Source organism: Mus pahari, chromosome 18 (genome assembly GCF_900095145.1).
Source record: "Mus pahari chromosome 18, PAHARI_EIJ_v1.1, whole genome shotgun sequence".
NCBI lineage: Eukaryota > Metazoa > Chordata > Mammalia > Rodentia > Muridae > Mus > Mus pahari.
In genome coordinates, this window is record NC_034607.1 from 17,296,778 (window position 1) to 17,315,158 (window position 18,381).

Genomic DNA, 18,381 nt, shown 5'->3' on the forward strand with positions numbered 1-18,381 from the left:
GAAGTTTTAAAAATAAATGTTGTAAAATAAATAAATTTGATCTCCAGTTAATAGGTTGTCTCCATTTAAGCCTAGGACACAAGCAGGACCGGCCATCAGGAACTTAGAACAGTTCTTTTTATTTATCATAAATTTATAGGGTTAGAATTACACTTACTTGCAGAGTGCCTCGTGGGTACAGTGTAGAATAATTAGAGCGATGAACTCAACCCAAGCACTGAATCTGTCCCTTGTAGCTCTTCGTGTGGGGTGCAGTAGCTGATGCTCTGACATCAGGGGGGTGGAAAGCGCCACCCTCAGGTCACAGCGCCACCCTCAGTGATGTCACCACTGTTTTCTGACTATGGGTCTCGGATGAGCTATGAGAGTTGTTCACTCATGAGCGCACTCACTGTCAACCTCCACAGCAGCCACCTCCCTATGCCTTCACAGCATGCAGCTCCCCAGAACTTGTCCTCAGAGAGGGCCTTTTGGCACGCTTCTTGGCTCATAAGTAAACACCTTCTCTCTTGGAGAGAAGCTTAATGCTTTGGGGGTTGGCATTATTGTGTTGCGTGTAAACGAGCAGTACTCAGAAACAGCCCCGCCTGTTGGTGAGCACACACCATCACACAGATTTCAGTCCTACTGTAAATCTGTGAGATCCAGACATTTTGGAAGAAAAGGCTGCTTTCCAAATGTCTAGCCTACCAGTGAAGCTTATGGGGGTGTATAAATTATTTTCCCGAGAGCTCCGAAAAGTCCTTATACCTAGCTCTTTGCTTGAAATAAAATCCCAGATTTATGTGAGTGTGTTTGTGTGTACCACTGTGTGCTTAGAGGCTCCTGGACCTCTAGAGTGAGCTGTGTGACCCAGGGAAGTACAGAGACAGTTGGGAGAGAGTACTGGCGTTGGTTAATGGTGTTTATGCCAAAGTTATGGGAGAGACTGCTCCTGGGCCTACCATCCAGCAGTATCAGGGTAATGCAAGGAGAGAAGATTGGACTTATTGTGTAACTGTGCTCATGAACGCCTTGCTGAAGCCCGGATCTCTTGTCTGGCACTCGAGTCCAACAGGAGTATTTTAATTACAACGGGGGCCATTAGCAGGTCAGTAACACAGCCTCTCAAGACTCCGTGGGCAAGGAGCTCTCGGCTGTATGGAACCAGTAAACTTCCTTAAAGATTTGAGAGCCCAGTCAGAGCAAAACACACAGCAGGAAAGATGTATTCCAACCTGATCGGGTTACAGCCAGAATAGCATCCTCTGACTCTTGGTTCTCAAACTGCAGCTGGAAGTCTTAGCAAAAGATGTGATAGGAATTCTACTCTTCTCTAATCTGTTACACATACACACAGACACACACACACACACACACACACACACACACACACACACTTAGTAGAAGCCAAAAACAACTTTGTTTTGAGTGCTTACTATATGTCAGACATATCCTTCTTAGATTTTATATATGACCACTATTAGAAATATACAGTGCAATTAGATAGTGGTTTTTTAAAAAAATATTTGTTGTATTTTTTAAATTATTTATATGTGTGTATGAGTCTATGTATACTTGTGTACATGTAAGTGCAGGTACCCATGGAGACCTGCAGGAGGTATCAGATCCCCTGAAGTTGGAGGTGCAGGCATTTGTGAGCTGCCCCATGTGGACCCTGCAAGACAAACGCTGGTTCTCTGCAAGTGCTGCAAGGGCTTGTCATTGCTGCGCCATCTCTCCAGAACCTGAATACTGATAACATGATTTGACTGATAGTGTAATTTGAGTTCTGCTCTCATTGAGCCTAGCCTAGTGGTATCACATGAACTTTTCACTGAGATCTACAATGTCCATTAAATAAGCCAAGTGGTATGGTGGAGGCATTTTCAGAATGCTAATATGGACACACTCATCGTGACAGGGACACAATCTTCTAGATATAAAAACTGAGTCCGAGAGTTTGCGCTGATCTTTAAAATTTTCATTTCTAATTAAAGCTAGCAGAAGGCAGTCATTTTGACCCTCTTCCCCGTTATTGAAATTTGTTCACAACTGTAACAGAAAAGGAAAAAGAGAAAGGGGGAAAGCCATTTTCTGCAAACCAAGGAAACAGCTAGAACCTCAAGCTATGAGAGAGCCTGCCAAATCCCATGAAGCTTGAATTATGGTAAGCGAGGGTGCTAAGCGCCAACACGTGTATCTTTCAACCTCAGACAGGATAGAGTTTCTCCTAAAGAAAGGGCCACAATTCTCAAACACAGATCCGATGATCCTCTGGTCAGGGTGATGAGGTCTGAGCAGAGGAGAGTCTAGGCATGTAATATAGATATTCACACTGAATCACGAACTGTAGGGGCCAAAGAGAAACCTTAAATGCAGGCCATCTGAAGGTCAGTGGTCTAAGTCATGCCAAAAGGGGTTCAGAGAGACAGTGATTTAAGGGGCTTCATATGAGCCTTTCCAGACCCATTACTGTAGACCCCTGGCAAAGTGTATGCTAGTAAGGTCAAGGATGTAGCAGTCCAGTGTGGATTAATGTATTCAACACAAAATCCTAGTGTAAGAATTTCCTTATTCACCCATAAATAATCAGAACGGAAACAGCCCAAGACCTACACACGTGTTGTGGACCAGACCCACGTATGTGCTGTGAATCAGGGGTTGTGGCCTTTGTTGAAAAGCTAATTCTGTGAAAGAGCTCAGGGTGTGTTTATCATCTCAAACACATCCCCTACATTCAATACCTATTCTTTTTTAAAAAAAAAAAAAATAGCATAAATCTATCGAGGAGTTGGAAGAAAATAATTGCAACACCTAGCCAAGAAAACTTGAACTGGGACTAAGTGAAAGAAGGTAAAACATGAAACAGGTAAATGCACAATTGAGAAGAAGAAAAATAAAAGAGGAGGAGGGGTCGAGGGAGGGAGAGGGAGCAGGACCGTCAAGCTTCGTACCTAAGAGCCAGTGACGCAGCTCACTGAGCCGGAGAGCCTGGCCTGTCAGATTGAGGAGGATGCCTTTCCAACCTTAAGGTCTGAAATCACAGTGCTACTTATTAACTCCCTGCGACAACACAACTTGGTGTGTGTCTTGTGCCTACAAAGAGCAGGCTTCATCCTCACAAAATAATAACTCATTATCTCCTCATAAAATTCAAACGTAGCATGGCCTTTGGGGATGACAACAATGCTTATTAGTGTTGTAAATATCATCAGTGCTCCTGAGAGGATCCAAAAAAAAAAAAAAACAAAAAACAAAAAAAAACAAAAAAAAAAGATTTACAATCTTAAAAGACAAAGTCACCTGGACAGTAGTCACAGAGGAAAAAGAATGCTTTTCAGAAAGTAAACTGAACTCAAAGGGTAGAGATGATGTGTTACATAATTGAGGTGGGTTAATTATTGCCATTGAAGATAAATGCAGCTCTGCGTCTTCAGGCAGATAGCTGAAAGCAAGGGCCATATTTGGACATCTGGGGTTATATACATTCATGCTCACCAGGGAGCAATGAATTGTTGTTAGACTGTGTGGATAATAGTGTGAAGTACCTCATGTGCAAAGGGTCATGTCTTGCCTGTAACTTTGAAAAAAAAAACACAAAGCCTTATTTCTACCCGGCTGTCCAATTATGCTATCTGAAAGCTTATTAGACTTAGCTAAATATGACTGTCAGGACCCAACCATGCCATGGATCAAAGCAGGCCATTCATGGAAGGTCTTCTGTTTGCAAAGAGGATGGGAATTCTGGGGAGTCTGACAGGCTAGTGGTGCGACACAACAATGACTGGCTACTGGAGCCTATTGCACTAGGTGGACAGCACTGGATGGAGACATGAAGATCCATGGTCTCCGTCTGTCTTCAGTTCTGGGCACCAGCTCAGAGGTGCTTATAAAACGCTACCATTAGAGCACCCCCTCAGTGAGGCAGGAGAAAGAAGAAATGAACGCGACAAAGAGCTCTGGCGCTTGCCACCTCATCTCTGGTTCTTCAAGGAACTGACAGGTAGTCCTGATGTGTTGCCTAGTTCGAGGCCAGCCTGGTCTACAAAGTGAGTTCCAGGACAGCCAGGGCTACACAGAGAAACCCTGTCTCGAACTCCTCCCCCCCCCCCTAAAAAAAAAAAAAGAATTGAGGAAAACTGGTGGGAGGTCAAGGTCGGCTCTTAGCACACAGGGACTATTAATTCATTAGACCTACTAGGGTTTGCTCCTTGCACTGCATCTGAACTGTGAGTCCTTTTAAGGGTTTTACATGAACCAAAAATAAGCTTCAGTGACTGATTCGATTTTGTTTCTGACTGGGCATTTGGGGCTTTGCCAGATTCTAGCAGGAAGAGGCCAGAAAGATATGTAGAATGTTCACAATGGGTGACTATTACAAGACGACAAAATGGGACAAGATGGGACTAAGCCGCCTTCGCCTCTGGAGCTCTCCCTTCGGCTTCCCCGCTGAGTGAAAATCTCCTCCGATTCATGTCTTTTTCTGGTCTCAGTGTCCAGACTCAAAGACTGCGCAGAGAGCTGGCTCTCACATTCAAGTTTTGTAAGAATAAAATGGTGTGAGCGTACAGCAGAACTCTGCTTGGCGCGTTAATCCCACTCGTGTCCTAGATGTCTACACAGTGGAACAGAATGGCCGTTTTCATCTTACCTGTCAGCATTAGGTGGGTAGACCAGATGAAACTGTTTACACTAAGGGTTTGAACCAAGTGTCCCAAATTCTTGAGAAATGTACTAACCCTTTTAGCTTGATATTGTTAATAGGTATAATTTGATATGTCTATAGTCAGATTTGGCAATTTTGAAGCCAGACTGGATTTTTAAAGGGAAGAAAATACAAATAATTGAATTTAAGCAATGAAAAAAATGGCAGTAGCAGAAAGCCAAGATGAGTTACTTGCTGTCTTTACAAAGTTGCATCCAGCCGTGATTCTTGTGCAGTCACCTTTTTAAAACGACAAAAAAAAGCCGGGCGTGGTGGCGCACACCTTTNATCCCAGCACTAGGGAGGCATAGGCAGGCAGATTTCTGAGTTCGAGGCCAGCCTGGTTTACAGAGTGAGTTCCAAGACAGCCAAGGCTACACAGAGAAACCCTGTCTCGAAAAACAAAAAACAAAGAAACGACAAAAAACGGAGGGGACTTTTGCGGTGACATGTCTGTCATTCCACAGAGAGCAAACCTGTCCTCTGGTAGACAGTATGGTGATCACTCAGGTGAGAAGCAGGGCTGATGACTGACCAGGACTCCTTTTAAAACAACTTTGCTGGGGCTGGGGAGACAACTGAGGTGCTGAAGTGCTCACTATGCAAGCACGAGGATCCGAGTTCAAATCCTCAGCATTCTCATAAAATCTGGCCTCACTGGGCTGACCATCCCCGCCCTGGCAGGACTGAAGCAGAGGCAACCCTGGACCTGGCTGGCTAGTAAGGCTGGCCATCTTAGTGAGATGGATTCAGTGAGAGACCCTGCCTCAAAAAATACTGTGGGGTGTAACCAAGGGAGGATTGACTGGTAGCCTCCACAGGCAGGTACACATCTGTGCACTTGAATATACATATGTATAACACACACACACATGCATGCACACACACAGAAATACACTCACATGCACACACATATATATGATTTGATTTTTGTTAAAGGGACTGTGTGGATACCCCCCCTCCCTGTTTGTCATCCCAACTCTATTTCCCCAACTTTGATTTTGACATAACTGCCTTTGACTTTGGCTTCTCAGAGAAACCACCCAGAGGGAGGCAGTCTTCTGACCTCTGACCTCCCACAGGGGAAATTTCCACAGAACCACCACCGATTCAGGACATTAAGTTTCCTTAAAATTATTAAACCACCCAGAGATTGTTGAGGATGTGAAAATCATATCTCTGCCAAACCGACTCCAGTCTTGCTAGGAGAGTCTGTAATAGAGGCACCAGGCTGTTCTTTATCAGAGGGGTCAATCGTAATTGCTGAAAACCCTCTCATATGTTGTAGATTGCTCCAAAGCTTTTTATTTTACTTTTAAATAAAATTGCTGCACCTAGCCTATTTTTTTGTCTTTCACAAAGCCACTTGCAGAATATGCCAGATAAGGAAAAGACCCAGGATCCTACAACTGGAGAAATAATTCTCATTACTTCTCCCAAAAGCCAGATATATTATAAAGAGAAAAGTCGGAACAGAAAATAAAAAGTTTACGCTATTTAATTCCAGTAGAGAGATTTCCAGTTGGAAATATTTTTCTTCAAGGTGCTGACAGTTTAAATGAAATTGCCCCCCTACCACCACCACCTATAGGCTCAGGCATTTGAACACTGGGTCCCAGTTGGTGGTGGCATTCGGGGAAGTTTAGGAGGCAGTGCCTCGCTGGAGAAGTAAGCCACTAGGGACAGGGTTTGAGATTATAAAGGCATGACCCATTTTTAGTTTGTTCTCTCTCTCTCTCTCTCTCTCTCTCTCTCTCTCTCTCTCTCTCTCTCTCTCTCTGTGTGTGTGTGTGTGTGTGTGTTTTGTGCTTGTGGGTCAAAAAAAATGAACTCTGAGCTTCCTGCTGCTGCCATTATGCCTGCTGTCTTCTGCCAGGCCCCCCATTGTGGTGGGCTCTTATCCTTCCATATCTATAAGCCAAAATAAACTGCTTCTTCCCTCAGGTCCTGGTCGTGGCATTTTATCACAGCAACACAAAAGTAACTGATACAGAAGTGTTCTGAAACACCACCACCAAACAGTATGACAAGAGTTTATAGAGTAAAGGGCTAAGCCACCCAGCCTAGTGTCTCAGGCACTTCTGCTAGTACTTCCAGAGCATCATCTTGAACCTCCTAATCCAGTCCTTTTCGTATGGAAAAGCTGGATAAGAAACTGTTTAACCAGTGGGGGGGTCAAGATTAGGCAAGGCTTTAGTTAATGGTGGGGTTTAGCCTGTAGGGTGTGGATAACAGGCATGGAGAGAACCCTCTTGGGTTGACAGTATTTCCAGGCTTCCCTGGAGAGTGAATGAGCATAGAAAAGAGTGTGTAGACCCTGTTCTAGAAGGCAACATTTGGAGAAGCTGGATCTCTCCTGTGTGGTGGTTCTTAGTTACCTTGCTTTGGACAGCCATGGGCAAACACACTATAATGAAACATTCAGTCTAAAAGAGACATCTACTCTTAGATTAGTGGAAATTCTTGAAATTTTGCTGCATAATTGTGGAGTGATTTAGGATGAAAACAAACAATAAAAGGTTTAGGTGCACAGCAATGATACACACACAAACACACACACACACACACACACACACACACACACACACACACACACACACATGTACGTTATTTGAGGCGCTGATGGCTATGTTAACTGTCCATGATTATTTCTGAAGTGACTGAAAATAGATTAATATTACAATATAGTTGTAATAGTGCCATGTGTGAACACAACATATTTCACTCAGCTGGTTGCTGCTCCTACTGGCAGCAGATCCTGAGTTGGGGTTTTTACAGAAAGCAAGATTGCGGAATGCAGGATCCTGGAGGTTTTCATCTGGACTGTAGAGGGAAGTCAGGGATGCCAGCCCGGCTACAACCAAGGAGAGCCCAGGGCTGCTCATAGTCTGCCACCAGGTATCTGGGCAAGCCTGGATTGTAACTGCAGGATTTAACATGTCCTGCCTGAGTATTGGTCTTTGTATCTGATCCTTCCTGAGTCATCTTGAATTTCTCTCACTTGGGATAGGAGAGCTTGCTTTATTCCACTGAAAGTTTACATGACGTTTAAAACTATGGTTTACGAGTTTGTATATAAGGATTGTTCTGCGTCTCAGGGAAGGCTTTAGACTCCAGGACTGTGTGAGCAGTCTTGAAAATGTAGAGCAGTGGTTCTCAACCTATGAGTGGTGACTCCCACAGGGGTCACAGATCAGACGTTCTGCATATTAGATACTTGCATTACAATTCATAACAGTAGCAGCATTATAGTTATGAAGTAGCAATGAAAATAACTTTATGGTCGGGGGTACCTATAACATGAAATGGCTCCAAGAATATTTGTGGAAGCTGCTGTAGAGACTTTGGAAAGGGTTCTGTCTATACTCAGGACAGTTATTACTCTGTGATCGTCAGTCTTGGTTGACAACCCAGTCATACTTAGAACCACCTAGATTAGAAAAGCATACTCGGGGCATGTCCACAAAGAAAGCCACCCTGCACGTGAACATCAACATCCAACAACCTGGGGACCGGGGTGGAGCTAAAGTGGTTAGAAGCAATCTCATGAGGATGGATGCAAGACCCCCCCCCTTCTTTTGCTTCTTGGTGGCCATGGGATGAGCCGTCTCTGCTCTGCACCCCTCCCACCATCATATTCCTCTTGTCTCAGACCCCAAGTGATGGCTCCAGCTGACCCTCAACTAAAACTTCTGAAACCATCAGGTCAAATCACAGTTCTTCCTTTTAGATTATTTTCTCAAGTGCCTGACACAGCAACAAAAGGTCTGATTTGCAAAAGGATGGAAAGAGGAATTCAAGGTGTGTGGCAGCATTTGATCAGAAGCCAGGTGGAAAATGTCCACACCTGGTAGCCAGAAAGAGCAGAGGTCTTTATCCAAAATGGTGGCTCTCCTGATCCTAAAGTGCCTACTAATTATTTGGATGGGGACATGTATTTTCATTTGTAGAAAGACTAAAATTGAAAGAAAAAATGAACTTATAGATTATAATGTTAGATCAAAAAGAGTTAATATGTGTATGTTTGTGTGTGTGTATATATTTGCGTGATTTGCGGAGGATGTATGTTTGTGTATATGCATGTGTATATGTGTGTAGTTGTGTCTGCATGTATATTTGTAGGTGCATGTGTATATGTGTGTAGTTGTGTCTGTGTGTATATTTGTAGGTACATGTGTGTATGTGTGTTGTCAAAGCTTAGGGAAGGGATTATCCCATGTAGCATAATAATACTTCATATGTAATGGTTGTCAATTTTAGATCTACACAGGTCTGATTTCAGGAGGCAATACCTAGTGTCCTCTGCTAAGGCTCCACTGTACTTCCTCCCTGGGTGTCACAGATGCTGCCCTCCTCAAGGCTTCCAGGGATATTTCTAAGTCTGCCGTGGCTCCGCCACAGTTAAATGATTTAGGGCACTGCATTGGAAAAGGTTGTGATAAAATTGTTACATGAAGCACCCTTGGAGGAAAAGGAGATATTTAGTCTCAGGAAGCATGTTGCACTGATTCAGAAATATGGATAGGGTAGATGCAATCAGACATGTGTTTTGGAAATGCTACCCTGTGGAGAATAGTTGGCGAGACAAAAGGAGATGTAAGAAGACTAGGCGAGGAGGTGAGCAACAGCTGGTCAATTGAAAAGAGGAGTTTCAGGCCTCGAGGAGCAGAGTGCATTGGCTGTCCACCTATGAGACACAGAGAGAGGAAAACAGATGTGACTGTTTGTGGGGGAACGTTATGTTCAATATACAGGCAAGTGTAAGCGTAGGCTGAGATGGCTCAGCACTACCACACTTGCTACACAAGTGCACTGACCTGAGTCAATCCTTCAGGATCATCGACTGTAAAAAGAGCATGTGACTGCCATCCAGTGCTGGGAGGCAAACAGTAGGGCCCCTGGGCCTCACAGGTCAGTAAGTCTTGCCCAACCAGGGAACTCCAGGTTCAGTGAGAGACCCCCGTCTCAAAAACTAGTACAGTTCCCTTTCTCACACCACGACCAAGACAACTTATACAAGAAAGCATTTAAGTGGGCTCCAAGTTTCAGAGGGCTGGAGGCCGTGATGGCAGAGGAAAGGCAAGGTGGCAGTCACAGCTAAGAGTTTTCAATTGTGATCTGTCAGTGGGAGGCAGAGAGAGAGACCCAGTGAGTGACACACCTCCCTGAACAAGGCCACGCCTCCTAATCCTCAGGCAGCCTCACCAGTTGGACAGGAAGTATTCAAGGATATGAGCCTATGGGTACGGTTTTCATTCAAACAGAGAACAGTTAAGGAGCAACATTCAAGGTTGACCCCCACGAACAAAGATCAACTCCACTGTTGAGCCATGCATCTCCCTGCCCCCTTACTTTCCTTTAAATTTGAGACATGGCCTCCCATTAATCCAGAGCTTGCTGGGTAGCTTAGGCTGCCTGGCCAGTAAGCTTCAAGGATTTTCTTACCTTCACCTCCTGAGTTCTGGAATGACTAATGTATACTATCATGCCTGGCTTTTCATGTGGATGCTGGAGTTTAAACTCAGCTCTTCTTGCTTGAATGCTTAACAAGTCCATTTTAATTGTCACCTTGCTAGGACCTAGAATCCCCTGGGATGGGAGTCTCAGTGAGGAACTGTCTAAATCAGATTGCCCTGTGGACAGATCTTTGCAGGTGTGTGTGTGTGTGTGTGTGTGTGTGTGTGTGTGTGTGTTTGTGGATCAGTAATTGATATAGAAGGAACTATTCACTGTGAGCAACAGCATTCTCTCAGGGCCTAAAGAGGGAGAGGAGCAAGCAAGCAAGCAAACAAACATGCAGTCAAGCATGCATGCCTTAATCCCTCTCTGTTCTTGACTGGATACGATGCTTCAGGTCCCTAGCAATGTGACTTCTTTAACACATAGAATGGTAAGCTGAAAAAAAAAACCATTTCTCCCCTGTCGCTTCTGTCCAGGGTGTTTGTCATAGCAACAGAAATGAAACCAGAATGTGTGACCAATACTTACCACCCTCCTGGGCATGTATCTCCCTCACCTCATAGCTCTCTCCTTACACACACCTGGACTCTCATGTCTGATGAGATTTCAAGTTCCTTGAGATCCAAGGCCAGGTCTTATTTTCCTTCATTCTCTGTACCACGGAGCACAGCTATCTACAAAGACTGACACAGAAACACAAAAGCTCTCTTCGTGCAGATGATTAATCATCCCGAGGACTTTTCCAAAAGCACCGGCAATTGCCAGGAACACATTTGCTTAAAACATGTGCTCAGTTTTGAATTGAATCTGCCTAAATGGTGCCATCTGTTCCTAGGCAATTTCAGAAATGTTCAAATACAGGGGTGTTTTTTTTGTTTTTTGTTTTTTGTTTTTTTTGTTTTTTGTTTTTGTTTTTGTTTTGTTTTTGTTTTTGTTTTTGTTTTGTTTTTTTTGTTTTACCTTTAAAAGAACATGGGAATTGGCATGCCCATGTGGCATGGAGACTTCCCTGACTAAACACAGAGCAGACGTGGACCCATCCAGTGACACAGAACCACATGAAGAGCATTGTCTGAGGTCTAAGGAAAATTTTATCTAAGAAGACACCAACAGCTACGTCACACAGAAAGCATTTATGAGACAGCTCGAGGCATGGATTCCTACAGTATATTACAGCCCTTAATTGCAGACTCCAGAATGCACTGATTTTTGCGAATGTTGTATTCCTTTGATATGGATACAAAACTTCCAATGCTCATTAAAGGACTGGGCTTGGTGCTGGTTCAGCATCAGCAGCTTGGAAGGCAGGGGCAGCTGTGCGGAGGCTCCACCGTGCGATCCGATCCCATCCTCACCTGCTTGATGGACTCTCAGTTCCATCTATAGAATTCATGGTCTCATGAAAGCACCAACGATGTGCTGAAACCTGTGTTTAAGTTCCACAAATAACTCGCAGCCACTTCCAGAACACCTCGAGTCAGGTTCTATATTTGAGTTTGTGGTTTTGCATGCAGCTATTTGTTGACCCACTTCAGCGTGTGCATGTATGTGTGTGTGTGTGTGTGTGAGAGAGAGAGAGAGAGAGACAGACAGACAGACAGACAGACAGACAGAGACAGAAAGAGACAACTCACACGCTGCCTTGATTTGGGTTTAGTTATTGTGGCAACAAATGATGGGCCACATTTTCAGCCTATTTAACTTGTTTACTGTACTGTAATCTCGAAACTGTTGCCAGCCTTTTGACATCTGTATGTTTCGCTAGCTGGTGTGAATCAACCATGGTTTGTATCATGAATTTATATCGGCAGAAAGAATTTCTGATTTAAAACACATCAGCGTGTGCGTCCCCATCTGTGTGCACGTGGATCCACACTGAAATCCTTTGGTTCAGAGCGGAATGGCTGTGAATTCATTCGCATGAGTGTTTGTTGGGAACGGTCCAGTTTTATGGTTAGCACAATGCTGCTGACCCATTGCTTGCGTTGTTTAGATTCTATTTATTCCTTAGAGAAGATGTAAGTACTCCTCCCCCCAGCCTTATAGAGAATAAATGACCGTTGCCTGATGTTTTCAGAATTTGCTTCTGATGATTTTTAATAATAATAATAATAATAAAAGCAGCATTAATCCAGTCCCTGACAGAACCCTTGTTTCCTCTATAACCTTGAGAGCCAGGCCTCCACTGTCTGTGCCTCTCTTACAATTCTGGTACTCTAAGCTCCCATGCTCTGTAATGACCCTTCATACTCTTCCTACAGCATTCAAGTCCATTTCTAGCCCAAAGGTTACAACTCTTCCACATCCTTGCCACAAAACACGCTCAAAGGCCTAAGACCCACAGTCAGGCTTGTGTACCAATGTTTCCTCTTCTCAGGACCAGCTTTCTATCTTAGTTTCTTTTCCTCTTGCTGTGATAAAATACTCAGCAAACGTAATCGAGAGAGAATGAGGTTAGTCTAGATCACAGTTCTAGGCTCAGCCCATGACGGCAGGGGAATCATGGGAGCGGGAGCTTGAGACAGCCACTCACATTGCATCTTCCATCAGGAAACAGGAGCAGAGGTGAATGCGCGCCTGTTGATCCTTGTCTTCCACAGTCCAAGGTCCCCTGCCTACAGCTGAGATGGCTTTTCCCATAGAATTCCCCACAGCCGTCTCCAGGTGGTGCTAGGTTCTTTCAAGGTGACAGTGAACACGATCACAAGTCTATTGCCAGTAAAGCGGGAGTCCCTTTGTTGGCCTTTCTCTTACATCCTTGCAGAAGGCCACCACTATTATTAATGGCCCATAGTTTCCTATTTTGATGATGTAAGTTGAGAAGTGACAGCTGCAGATGTGGTTGAGAGCGCCAGTATTGTGAGCTCCGTCACAACTGTCACACCACTCTTAACATTATTCTAACTCAGCCTTCTGTTTTACAAGTGCATCACTGTTTATGACCATCTTTCCTGAAGGCTACAGCATTTTACCTTTTCCCAGGCTATTATCTCCCTGGTCCCAGATGTCCTTCTAGGCTGTACACCTGGCACCACATCCCTGTTATCTTAAAGACGTTGAGACGACCATCCTGATTTATGTATCTCCCAGTACACCTTCTCGTGGCTGCTCTCTAGGAAATAGACATAGTGTTTTACTGCTATGTCATGGGGACTCAGCATTTGCATTATCGCAGCATATTGCTAAATTTCTTTTTAAAATATTCTTAATTTGTATTCCCATCAGCAGTATGTGAAAGTCTTCATACCCTTATGTCTCCACCAGAATTTATTTCCTTAGTCTTTGTTTTTATAATTGTTCAGCCTGATGGGCATGGAATAATTCATCTTTATAGTTCTAAGGTCTACAGTCATTGTTTATAACATTGGGCAGTTTTTCAAATGCTCCTTAAGGATCCTTCTGATTTTTGAGTTATCTAGTCATCTCTTCTTCTCATTTTTCCAAGGTTTTGTTTGTTTGTTTGTTTTTTGCTTGTTGATATTTTGAAATATCAATTACTACTTTACAGGGATTACAATATGCTCATGGATTTCCTTTTCTTGATGTCAAAGTTGTGTTGTTACATGTAAGCATTTAGTCCACTCTGGCATTTATCTACATGCACAATATGAAAAGGTATCCTCAAGTTACTTCGGTGTGTGTTTGTGTGTGGGGTGTGCGTGCACATGCACATAAGCACCTGCATGTGTATGTATTGTAAATGCATGTGTATGTATGCATGCATATGTGCATGTGTGCTCACCTATGTGTGCATGTGTAGAAACCCGAGATCACCATCAGGTGTCTTTATCATTAATTTTATATAACTTCTTTATAATTCCATTTCCTTTGTTTTCATTCTGAATAATTATGTTTCCTCATACATTCTTGATGAGCGATTAGAACTAATTGATTTCACATTTTGATCTTGCAAACCCAGTAAACTTAATTCTTCTCCTCCTATGTGTGTGTATGTGTGTATTTGTATATGTGTGTGTATGTATGTCTATGTATGTATAGTATGTGTATGTATGTGTGTAGTGTAGTGTGTGTGTGTGTGTGTGTGTGTGTGTGTGTGTGTGCACATTCACGTGAAGTACTGTGCATATTTGGAGGCCAGAGGTTAACATTGGGTGTCTTTCTCAGTCCTCTCTTCCTCCCACTGGTGGGTTAAACTCTTTGGCCAGCGAGCTCCTGGAAATTTACCTGTCTGCTCCACTCCAACCCTGTGCTAGGCTCACAGACATATGCAACCATACCAGGCTTTTTCACAAGGGCTCTGGGAATCCAAGCTCAGATCTTGTGCTTGCATTGCAGGGACTTAGCCACCTCCCTATCCTTAAAAGACTCCATATTTCTTCCAGTAATATGCCTTTGTCACCTTCTGAATCAACCCATCTGCATTTTCTGCCAGTCATCCAGCAGGCAAGAACACACTGAAAAGAACAGACTTTGATGATCTTACCCATAACTGTTGGCTTTATGGGAATGCCATGCTATTAGAAATGCAGTATGCAATCCTTCTATATCCTCTAATGGTTCTCACGGTCACCTTATACATTTTGTCACTTTTTCTTTAGACTCCTATGAATCAAGCTTCAACCCGGTCACACTGTATTTTCACTGTGCACTTGAGCAGCAAAGAGCCAGGGTCTGCCACCGTCCGACATGCTAAGCTCCACCTGGTTGACCTGGCAGGGTCAGAGCGTGTCTCGAAGACTGGAGTCGGGGGCCTGCTTCTGACAGAGGCCAAATACATCAACTTGTCCCTACACTACCTAGAGCAGGTGAGCTGAGTAGAGCAAGGTCAGTTTGCCTAAGTGTGCTGGTTGTACTACGTGGCAGATGGTCTAGTCTCTGTTGTCTGTCTCATAATTATGGTAAAGTATGCATAACAACATTTATCCTTTTCATAGTTTTAGGCATCAGATTCCCCAAAGCCTGAGTTATAGGTGGTTGTGAACTGCCCAATACAGATATTTGAACCTGAACTATGTAAGAGCGGTACATGCTCTGAACAGCTGAGCCATCTCTCCGGGCCCGATTTTTGATCATTGTTTTAGGTGCCATGAAGTACATTCTCAAAGAATGGGCAACCACAGTCAATACCCTTTCCTATAAATTTTCATAATTCTAACCAGAAATTCTGGACCTATGAAATAAGAGCACCCATATCTTTTATCTTTGGCCTGTGGTAGCCTGTACCTTTGATCTCTCTGGCTTTGCCTATTCCAGATGCTGCAGGTGGATTCCTTCCATCTCTGTCCTTTGCTAGAGAATCGTGATGATCCCACAGTTCATCCACATGGTACCATATATCATAATTCCTTTTCCAGGCTTGATTACATGCACGGCCCCTCATTCTGTTTCCCCATTGAAGGATTCAGAGTCAGTGGGCTGAATCTGTGCAGTGGCCACTGTAAGCAACACACCCATGAACATCCATGTATATGGTAGTTATTCGTAGACAGCATTTCATTTAAATCCCACAACACCCTATGCTGGTAGTGTTAACTTCTCCATTTCACAGACTGCACACATTTCTCTTCCCAAGGTGAAGATTTGAGCTGAGGTTTTACTGGGCCCAGCACTGTTGACTTATGGTCTGTCGTTGTGAAGTTAGTACTGGACGTGAATACAGGTTACAAGTGGCTCCTGGTTTTTTGTTATTGTTTTTCCAGCTCAGAGATTATCTCTGAGAACATAGCTCAGAGGTGACCAGTATTTTTGCAGCTTCTGGTAACTTCATCCAGTCCTGTTGCTGCCATGGCTGTTCTCTTAGCCTTGGCTTGGCTTGAGACACCCAAGCTCCATCCCGACTACCATCCAACCAAGAGGACAGCATGAGCCTAAAAGATTTGAGCGAAACAACCATAGAAAGTCCCTTTTCTTTAATGCCTAAGGAAACCTAGAACCAGTTTCTTGATGCTTCTGAACATTCACAGGTTGAAATTGCCGAACCAGAGGCACTCACTGAATGGGGTGATATGATTAGGCTTATCCGTGGGAGCCCCGGAAATGCAGCACCTTAGGTGGGGGCCTGCAGGCATGGGCCATTTTAGTGCTTTTGAGAAGAATCACCAGACCTAAGCTCTTTCTTGCCTCAGAATTCCACACCACTTATACTGATGGAGCTTTTTTGCTTACTAGGACGTTTACCAGAACAATGATATATGCTCATAATGGGCTGTATTCAAATTGCCTTATTTCAAAGCAATGTGTCTCTGTGCTCAGATGGCAGCATAGTTTTAATTCCCATTGTGTCCATCTGTTCACACAAAATTACATTCTTCAGCTGAATCAAACTTTCTATGAATTGTAATCACTCAGAAACATTCTGCTCCACACCCAATTCTGTCCTTCCTTCCACACAATCTCCTCAAACTCCTGACTGCTACTAAAATTGGTCCACAGCTCTTCGATTTACAATCCCTGTGAACATTCGTAATGCCAATGTGGCCCTTGTTTTTTCATTAATTACTTATCTAACAAATATTGATAAGGATCGATGAGGTAAACTTTAATTGTGAGCTTGACAGAGCCTGGAATCACCTGGGAAGAAAGGGTCAATGAAGGATTGTCTATATTGGGTTGTGTCATGGCTGTTGGGGATTGCCTTAATCAATTTCATGGATCTAGGAAGACCTTGCCCATTGTGAGTGGCACCATTCCCTAGGCAAGTGGTGTTGAACTATATGTGAAATCAAGCTTGAGTACAAGAAAGCAAGCATGCATGCATTCATTTCTAGTCTTGATTGTGGGTGTTAAGTGACTAGCTATTTGAGCTTTCTGCCTTGACTTCTTCCCAGTAACAGATCATAATCTGGAATTACAAACTAAAATAAATAAGCCCTTTTCTCCCATGAGTTGCTTTGTCTCTGGGTATTTTTGTTACAGCAACTGAAATGAGAATAGAGCAGACTGATAGTGTGCTGAGGGTTCTAGAGAGCCCTACCCCAAAAGGGCTTCTTTCTGAAGCAGGGGCTTGCACTAGGCCATCACAAGTGTATAGATGCACCTCAGGTGGGAGCTATGATAAGCAACGAAAAGGGATGAGGAGGAGAGATGGACAGAGACCAAAGAGGTAAGAGTTAATGAATGGAATGAAGAATGAGTGGGAGGGAGCAAGGCAAGGGTGGGGTAGAGCAGGTCAAGTCCCGGGAGCTAAGAGCCCATCTGCCCAGAGGATCATTCACTCCACTAAATGTCATTCATGCATCATCGGCCCTCAGCTCTTTTCATTTCCTTTCCACCCACTGCCTTAGGACAGCTGTTAACTATTTTCTCTGAGATCCAAGCGCCTTCGCAGGCAAGGAAAGTGGAGTGTGGGAAGCTGCAGACATGGCCATGTACCAGTAGGGGTTAGGAAGGCCAGGAAGAGCTGCTGCTGAGTGGGTGAGAGGAGAGAAGAGAATTCTGGAACAGCGAGAGAACCAAAGCGTCACAAGGAGAGCAATGAGAGGAGCGGACAGTGCCTTAATGAGGTCGCATAGCTCACGGACATTGAGCCACGTTACCACTATGTGTATTTTACAATGTGGCCAAAGAAACGGGAATATAAAACAACTTAGTGTAGCTTGCTCACTCATCCACTCCACTGGAAGCTGTGGGTTTTACTGGGCAGTGGGGTAGATGCCTGCCCAAAAACAAGCTATGCGTCATGGAAGCCCCAAAACATCGAAACCTAAGAACCTATTCCATTGCCTTCTATGTCTTTGACAAGCCCCATGGTGAAAGGCAAGTTATAGAAGAGAAAATTTGTTTCAGCTCCCAGGTTACAAATCACTGCAGGAACACAAGGTAGGAGCTCAAGCAGGAACTTGAAGCAGAACCCTTGAAGGAACTCTTGATGCTGGCTCACTTGCTGACCCGTGATTAGCTGGCTTTCTTATACAGCTCAAGAACACCTACCTAGGGTATGGTACTGCCCACGGTGGGCTGGATCCTCCTACATCAATTAGCAATCAAGACAGTACCTCTTGTCCCAGATATGTGTGCAGGTCAGTCTGATGTGGTAAGGCCCTGAACTGGGACTCTCTCCTCATGTGACTGTAGGTTCTGTCTGGTTGACACCCAAAGTTAAGTAAGACAGAACACCAAAAACACTGTAATAGGTTCCTGGTAATGGTGATATAATTATCACCATATCGCTCTCTCCATTTCAGTATGAAAGACAGGAAGAGGATCTAGTCTGCTCAGCTGGCTTGCATTAATTAGCTGGCATTGGTTTGGAAATTTCTCACAGAATTCTAGTT

General features: G+C 43.9%; 1 protein-coding gene across 1 annotated transcript in view; it reads left to right on the forward strand.

Moving 5' to 3' along the window:
• The window catches only part of Kif6 (kinesin family member 6), a 286,100-nt gene that overhangs the window by 76,557 nt on the left and 191,162 nt on the right, over window positions 1–18,381 (forward strand). The window contains exon 7 of the mRNA XM_021218471.1: window positions 14,707–14,913. Within this exon, the coding sequence (XP_021074130.1) occupies window positions 14,707–14,913 (207 nt within the window). The remainder of the gene's footprint in view (window positions 1–14,706; window positions 14,914–18,381) is intronic.